Raw genomic sequence first — 9167 nt, forward strand, 5'->3', positions numbered from 1 at the left:
TGTGGCCATTAGGCGTAACACACCAGCTTCTTCGGACTTATTCTCAGCCATCAATGAAAGATAGGGGATGATATCTAAAACGTGTGACTCATCAAAGAGTTTATCATGTTGCTTGATTTGTTTTAAAATGTTCTAGACCCTTTTACTGTGCCCTAGACCCAGTGAATGACAACCCACTGCCCCTAGAGCCTCAAAAAGACTATGGGACTGCCTCAGTTACAAACACGTATTGCATTCGAATCACTTGACTACCTCAACGTGCCGTGTATTAACCCTATCCAGACTGGGGGGGGGGGGGCTAAAAGTGCCCGCGCCAACTTTGACATCGTATAACTGCCGAACAACATATGCTAGGACTACCAAACCTGGTGAATTTTCATAAAATTAAGTTGGTAACAATATTATGACAATGGTATAATTTTATCATTTTTCGTGTTGCCATGGCAACGGGTTTCTGAAAGGCATTTTATGCAAAAATCAGATTTTTTTTAAACAATGATATTTCTTAGGTTTTCTTGCTCAACCACACTAGTTTTCCTACATGTATAGCATCATATGTAATAAGATGTAACTTTCATGATTTAATATTCATAATTTTTGCTAATTTGATGACGTAATCGGTCAAAATTCAAGATGGCGGACCATTTCACTATTTTAGGTATCAACAGGCTTTTTCGCCGTCAAAATCGTCACTACGTGGCATTTGGTTTACCAGAAACATTAAGATTAACGGTCCTAAACGATTTTTTATTTTTTTATTTTTTGGTTTATAAGTGGGAAAAAATTTCAAAAGGCCGATCCACGATGGCGGATTCCAAGGGGTCGCTTACAACACGTGACGTCATTTAATAACGTCATTTTGACGTCAACGTAGTTACCATTTACGTAATATGTCTTGGTCTTGGTAAAATCAACAATACATACTATTTTGTTCAATACCTTTAGATATTACAGGAATTCCCTATTTAGCCAATAAAATCACATCAATGACGCCACAATTACGTCATATTACGTCATTACGTCACCAAAATTCTAAGAATTATAAAACTTTACATGAACATCACTCCCTACAAATTTGGGAATGATACATCATACCGTTCAGAAGTTATGAGGCGAATGATCCCCCCCCCCAGTCCCAGATATCCTAAAAAAGCCCAGTCTGGATAGGGTTAATGGCCCTGCCTCATGACTAAGAAGAGGCATAGTGCAACAGCAGTCATGTTCACCCACAGACTGAGCCACGTCTGTCTCAGAGAGGTGGGTTGGCCACCCCGGTGACCCCTGTCCCGAACGTCACATTCATAGTTCGCCGTGAGGGAGTAGTTTGTGTAGGCAGAACCTAGAAGAGATCAGCAGTACCATTTCACCATCAGCGTTATAAAATCAGCACTAAGGTACAAGTGATTGGTTGATTGTATTAAGGATATCATAGAATTGACGAGCGCGCGATGTGCACAATGAATTCATGAATTGAACTGGGAATACTATTGATTGATGGAGTCATATCAATTAGTTCTTATACTTCATGCTGATATTTACAATCAGTTATACTTATATAGACATTTTCAAGTATATGAAAGAGTTGTTGGGACATAATGTCTTACTTTGACATTTTGATGATATACACGAAATAACAATAAACATACATCTCATTTATACTATACTCAATACTGTTTTTTTTTCTTTTGCAGTAGCTTCATACATTCATCAATATGAGAATTTAAAAAACCGACAGTACATATTTCAATTGTAAAGTAGATTAATGATAATGTCTTGGGAAACGGTCGACCTCGATAAAAATGACCGTGTTTGAGGAGATCGACACATAGAGCACGTTAAAGGACCAATCGCACGTATCCATACAAGTATGGAGTCATTCTCAGTGTGAGTAATTGAACCTTACAGTCTTGCCTTACGCAGTATGTGCTTTCTGTACAAAACTAGGAAGTAACGCCTCACGACCATGCTAAACGAGCAAATAATGTGTATCTGACTTACCAATGACGGTTCTCACGGATGTGTCTTTACAAGGCTGAACGGTGCCCAGAACTGCCGTGACACATTCCAAGAAATTCTCGTACTCACTGCACAGAGAAAGCAGAAAACAACCGAATTTGGTCGTTGGATCAATTGTGTCTTTTCAAACTAGAATTCCTAAAGTTTTGTTACAAAAACACAGGGGACGTTCATAAAGGTAAATTGTGTTAAGTACATATCAAATAACAGTTTAAGCCACAATGGTCAACCATTTAAAGGGGAAAGAGTACCAATTGCTGGCCCCTATACTTTAAATGGTAGACATATAAGGAAAGGGCTGTCAAAAGTCACCTACCTGAAGTTTAGGTCATGGAAAACTCACATTGGCAGCGTAGTCTGACCTCTAAAGTGTTAATCTACTGAGTTTCGCCGATTTTCCACCGGCGCAAAGTGGTGAACTTCTTTCAAAACATCAGCAGATGACCTTTGACCCCCCTTCACAAGACCTGATCACACCCAAACTACACCTATTTCAAAGTGTACCGGACACTTCAAACACAGCTAAACCCCTGTTTTTCTAACTAAATGAAATAGCCACAACCCTTACCTGTCAATTCGAGCTCAAAAACACCAACATTTCCAACAAAGAGGCCTCCTGCAGCTACTTTTAATAGCATGTACATGCGGTTTCTGTCTGGCATTAAAATGGACCCTCTGCGCATGACTCTAATGGTAAACTTTGGCCTAAATATTAAATTTTTGACAATGACTGCAATGTAGATTCACCACTAATTTACATCGATATTTACTTAAAACAAAGCTAATGTCAGTCCTTTTCAGAGAGACACAGAATATAACTTAGATTATCTTTTTAAATAAAGTGCAATATATCATTAATTATTTCAAAACAGCCTTAAGGTGTTTTTTTAGGTGCCCTGTTTCAGTCCCATTTCCAAAGCGGGGCCCGGCCGGGCAACCTGTTGGCCCAAAAATATAATACGAAAGACAACAAAAGACAAAAAGCGTAAATAATCGCATGCTCCTAACCATATATTGTGTATTTTCTTGATATGTATTTTTTTATTGAATTTTTTTGTTTTCACAAACAGCCCGGCCGTGCCCCGGATTGGAAATGTGACCGAATCATTACCGACCTGCAGAAGATCTCCTCCGCGACGTTGTCCTTCATGTTGCTGCTGTATTTGACGAAGACTGTTTCCATCGCGCTGACGCAGCCCTCTATCACAGTCTGGTTCTGACGGGTGAGAGACTGCACACAGAACCTGCTCCGGTTCTGCAGGGCCACGTCTGTTACTGTATCAAATAAAGTCAAATCTCAAAAGTAACCAAAATAACATTAGGGCCAAAAAGGGAAATATGAAAAATGTGATATTTCTGGTACTGACATTTTACTAACATTATTCAGCACATTCGCATAATAATTTCTTACTTCCTACCATTATTACCTTCGCAAAGAAGATTATATTTTCTGTAGTGTTTGTACTTTTTTTAAATTTTTAAGCTCACGAGTTCATTTCCACACCACAGCAATGTCGTCATCACTGTGAACAACAAAGTAGTGGCAGAAAAATGTCAGAAGGGATTTTGCACACAATTTTTGTTCGTTTCGTTGCGAAATCTGACTACTATGTTTATGTTTATGATCAAAATCTATTTATTAAATATAATGAAAATCATTCTTAATGGACGGAAAAGTGTTTACGGCAGAAGGGGTCTTTGTCGTTGGTGTTGAGGTAAAGCGACCCCCTGCCGCCATGTTTGTCCGCGTGGAACCCCATCACAGAACATCTGCCGGCACAGTCATTACAGTCTCCAGCCTCGTAGTCGTCCCAGCTGAACACAGATAAAGAAATTTGTCTATCTGTATAGAATTATTATTAGAAGGTAGCTTTGGTCATGAAATTTGTGTACGAGAGCATATAAATGTGGATTTGTCCATAAACCAATATTAAGTATCATGGACGAATTAACGTTTCTTATCCTCATGGACAAACCTTCTAAAACATTACATTAAAAAGCGAGAAGCCAAATCTGCTCACTAGAGTAATTAAATGTGCACTATGCACAATAGTAACTAATTTATTAAATGATTTCTTTTTACCGCGAAAGCATACGATCGTATGAGTGGCAATTGACGCGCCCTTGCTACGTTAGATTACGTATGTTAAGTTGGCTAGCTTCGACAGTAGGCAGATGCCACCTTTTTGCTTTACCTTGATACCACATGCAGGATAGAAGGTGTCTGCCTGTTGTGTCCTTGGTAAACAGTTCTATAGCCCTGCTGTGGCTGCAGCTGAGGGCCCTCTCAGCCGCTACATCAGGGGAAAACAAAGTAAGGAACTGTGAAATTATCATCGTGCATGTATAGTTGAACCTTGACCAAGTGTGTTTGCTTAATGCGGCATCATTATGTGTTGTTTTTAATGTTTCAAAAATATTTTTAAAAATTATCTAAAAAACATGACCGCTACGCTAAAATGCTGACTAACGCAAACCTTACACTCTACCTTTATAAAACTATAGGTCTGTATCTTTATATATACCCACGTGTACATTAACGCTTTATGTGTCAAGGCTTACGAAAAAAAAAGAATTTTATCATAACATTTAAGATAACCACATGAAACGTAAAATCAGCTTCTCACTCAAATCTCTGATTGAAGGAAAGAATTATACAGCTTTATCTGTATTACTCTGTTAAATTGAATGTAATTAGATTGTAGATCGGTGCGGGTGACTTAGGAAGGCATCTAAACGATTACAAGATCACAGCACAGTCTCTCACACTGAAACCCGTCCGAGAAGATCTTAGACGGGATGGTCTCCGTGCCACAACCGGGCTGACGCGCACCGCCTTCTGGGTAAAAGTCGACGTCACCCACCGGCTGGTCAAGCCCAAAGCCTGCCGGGAAGAAAAAACAAACAAAAAAACACGAAATTGTCAACTCAACACATTTTTTTCTTATCGTTTTTTTTATGCGTTATATAATGTAAGTACTTAAAAGCGATACTTAATGATTTAATTCAAAATCGACAGTTTTGAGTTTTGACAAGTAGAAAACAATTGATTAAAAATTAAAAGATAATGCTACCATGAATTACCTCCTTCCAAGTAAAATGTTAAGTATGAAATTATGTAACGTTTGAAGCTATGTTTATAAATTTTACTGACAAACCCACCTACAGTGAGAATACTGGAGCCATCTGTATGGATTATGTCCACAAACGCTGCGTCTGTTGGGTCGATTCTCACCAGTGGGTCCGTGTGTTCAAACAGCGGCTCCGCGGGATCCAGGCCTAGTGGGGATTTTATTTTAATGATAGATTAATTGGGTGCCAATAGCAAGCTTGTAGCACTGTGCAGAACTGTTAAAGGAGACCTAGCGTAGATCTGTAGTGGGAGACCGCGAGAGGTCCCGGATGAAGTATGACCTAGAAACGAGGAGGCTCAAGAGGTAGCAAAGTTCACGGTAAACCTTCACTGTTCCGTCCCGTTGCCAGAGTAAAAGCCTAAATTAGCTACAGTACTTGATTTCTAGAATACGAAGCCTAAAGTCCATTGTCACACGCCAATATGATGCATTGCTCTCCGATTAAGTATAACATACAGTTCCAAACACCAATCTACATTCATTGTTAGTGTTTGAACACAATCTTAACTAAGTATAATGTATTATTTTGTTACGTGACTTCGATTAAACCACCAACTTAGCAACCAAGCAATGAAAAGGATAAAAAGATGTGTCAGCACTGATCAATTCATTATTTTCGTATTGGAGAGGACTGAAATAGTGTGTTAGATTGTTTCCGAGAAAAATTAACCTGTGATCCTGCCCAGTCAGCCGAGCCCATGTTCCACGTACCATGTATGACATAAATGTACATGTTGTTACCTGTTCTCCTGCCCAGACTGCCCAGACCATGCTCCACGTACCATGTATGACATGTATGTACATGCAGTCGTTTAGATATTTACCTATGTTCGCATTGTGGGGATTGTTGTATGACTTATATGTACATACAGTTACCTGTTATCCTGCCCAGACTGCCCAGACTATGTCCCACGTATCCAGCGGTGTGCGCGCCCAGGCTGTGCCCGATAATGTGCATCTGGGTCCAGTCCGCTCGTGTCTGCATACCATCGGGAACAAACATGACATTTTTTTCCAACAGTTAAATTTTTCTTAAATAATTTGGACAAGACGTACACGCTGTCGTTCACTAAGATCGCTGTGGCTAATGGCTAAATGGCACAATGGCATTAAAAATCACTTGCTGCTTGTTCAAATAAACTTTGAGCCATAATTATGTTCATAGTATTGGAAAACAGCTTCTGTAATTATTCTATCATTTGCAATAGAATAGAATAGAATGAAATAGAATAGAATAGAATGAAATAGAAAAGGCTACAATAAGAAATAGACTAGAACATAATAGAATAAAATAGAATATACTGACATGAAATCAAACTACAATAAAAAGACTAGAACATATTGGAATAGAATAGAACTGAATAGAAAATAGAACAGAATAGAATATGTTTTATATAGTTCTAACTTCTAGTATTCCATGTGCTTACCCGGTTGTTGAGGTACCGGATAAGTCTCTCAGTCTCGGCGGCCACGACGCGGGTGTTGGCGGCCGCCTGTGTGTAGGACCGGCTGGCTCCGTCCTTCCAGTCAACCACGATCACGTTATAATCACCCTGGTCCGAAAAACAGGAAACGTTAAATCTCTTCATTTTTCATCCTTTCGGTTCACTATTGCAATAATAATCAATGGAAATCTTTGACAAATGACGTGTATTTTTATCAATTCTTAGTACAAGTGACTTGCTCGTTCCAGCCTAATGCAATAACTCGATGACAAAACTCATACGAAACACTGCAGTTGGAGATGGTGGACTGCACTCATGAATCCAAATTGTTTGCCTGTAGTTGAAAAGCACGCACACATACACACCCACGCACGAACACACACACACACACACACACACACACACACACACACACACACACACACACACACACACACACACACACATACAGACAGACACACATTCACACATTCACACATACACAAACGAATGCACACACACACACATACACACACAAACACACACACACACACACGCACACACACACACACACACACACACACACACACACACACATACACACAGTTGCCCCTGGGCGTCAATAAATAAAAAAAGATTAAGTGAATGAACATTCAATATAGAGGTTTTGCATGTGAGACAATTTTAATATACTGCTTCAGTGACTTCCAATCCTTAGCTTCAGAATGTCCTCACCTCTATAAGAAGTTCATCTGTCAAGTCGTAGACCCACAACGCGTGCCCGTTGCTCTGGAAACCGTGTATGATGAATTTCGTCTTTCTCCCTTCGTTAAAGGTGGAATTTTCCAGAAGATCGTCCCTTTCGGCCAGCAGTGTCTCCCTCTCCCGCGTCGTCGGGTTTTCTCGGGTGAAGAGCCCGAAAGTCGTACCCACATTTGCTGGACTTTGCGGTAGGAGCGATAGAGGGCGCTGTGCACTTAAGAAAGGCGCAGCATTGGAGAAGCATCCGAGGCCGTTGTAACATACCTCAAGGCCTTCCGGACATAAGAAATGACAAAATATCGTTAGACAGGTTACTACAGCGAAAACCCGGACATGGTAACGAGAGATGTTACCTGTGGTAATACGTTTATTACAAATTCATGCTCGACGTTACTTTGATCTCAACCCATATACGTTTCGACATAAAACCCATGAAGCAGGGTAAAAGAAAAGATTCATCTAACGAGAAAACCAACATTTGAAATTCCAGGTCATCCGGGTGTAATATTAGGGCACAGGAAAGAAAAGGTATACATTTATTGTACAAAAATGCCAAAATTAGTCGTTCCAGAGTTGGATATTGACCAAAACTGTTGATGGCTTCCTAATTCCTTAAGACATATGTCAAAGGCACCCAAATACCAAATGTCAGGTTATTTGCTTGTAATCCCCAGTGACGGGAGACATCTTTTTTAATAGATTGTTGGCTAAAAGGCATACCATATTCAAGAAAATGAAAGAAAAAGAAAAACCGGTATCTTTTTACCAAAGGTCAGTTCGTTTGGCGTATGGCCAAAACAGAACAGATTTGAAATGATTTGAAGATTTGACCATAGGAGAAGATTTGAAGATTTGACAGAAGAAGAAGAATTATCAGGAAAAAAAAAATCACCGTTGTCCACCGTATGGAATGGAAGATAACAATGATAGCACGCCTACGATGATGACCCGACCTTCTCTATCTATGATATTTTGAAATTAAAACATGTAGTATAACCTTATAAGGTCGACCAAAGTAAAGTAAGTAAGTATAACCATACCTTGCGCAGTTACTCTTGTAGTAATCACGGCCAGAACCAGCGCCACCCACCAGAGACCAGATGTACACGAAGATGGCATCGTGTCAGCGTGCACCACCTAAACACAAATCCCTGATTAGGGATTGCATCAAAACAGTCTATAAGATGGCAACATGTTATGTTAGTACACGTACACAAATTGTTGAAAAAACACATCAATGCCCTACCATTTTGTACCAAAAGATGGCGCTGTAGAGCAGGTTTAACTCGAACGCAATTTTGCTTGTGCCATTGACCCGTGATACAAAATGGTGGAAATAATGAAAAAAAGGCTGACTGCCGGTAAGCTCAAGAGATTCAAGTCTGTAGTTGCAGTAGGGACATGTTAACATATGTTTACTGTGTTTTGCATAACTTAAACCAACCGGTGGACGTACTAGCTACCGAATATCTAAAACCAACTAGAAAAAACAGACATCTTAACTGACCAGTAATGATCACCTCGGGGTTATAATAAGGTTTGCCTTTACGGGAAGTGCATGTCCTAGTTTTAAAAGTTGGCCTTAACCGCGCGCGGCATTATATCATTCAATAATCTGCCTGGTTCAACAGGACTTGCATTGGAGGGGCCACAGAAACGTAGTCAATGTACAGGGAGGTCGGTTGCCTTGGCACCAGCGAGTTCAAGGTCGGGTTTCGTGTCAGAGACCTTTTGTTTGTGTGACCTTCGTGCCTTAGTGTCTGTATCGACACACCAGTGTATCCTGCTCCATTACATGTGATATATATATATCATAAGCCAAAAGCATTGG

At 39.9% G+C, this 9167-nt stretch overlaps 1 protein-coding gene across 1 annotated transcript; it reads right to left on the reverse strand.

Annotated features, from left to right (window-relative positions):
- Nucleotides 1-1169: 1169 nt before the first annotated feature.
- LOC136425822 (pancreatic triacylglycerol lipase-like) lies at nt 1170-8455 on the reverse strand. Its single transcript, XM_066414762.1, has 11 exons — nt 8377-8455; nt 7310-7608; nt 6578-6703; nt 6027-6129; nt 5179-5295; nt 4784-4900; nt 4220-4310; nt 3701-3831; nt 3132-3291; nt 1999-2084; nt 1170-1339 (listed from the first exon to the last, which is right to left on the reverse strand). Exons 1-11 carry the CDS (start codon nt 8453-8455, stop codon nt 1170-1172), a joined length of 1479 nt encoding a protein of 492 aa, XP_066270859.1.
- Between the last annotated feature and the right edge of the window lie 712 nt (nt 8456-9167).

The sequence above is a fragment of the Branchiostoma lanceolatum genome, chromosome 19, assembly GCF_035083965.1.
Source record: "Branchiostoma lanceolatum isolate klBraLanc5 chromosome 19, klBraLanc5.hap2, whole genome shotgun sequence".
In the NCBI taxonomy this organism is placed as follows: Eukaryota; Metazoa; Chordata; class Leptocardii; order Amphioxiformes; family Branchiostomatidae; genus Branchiostoma; species Branchiostoma lanceolatum.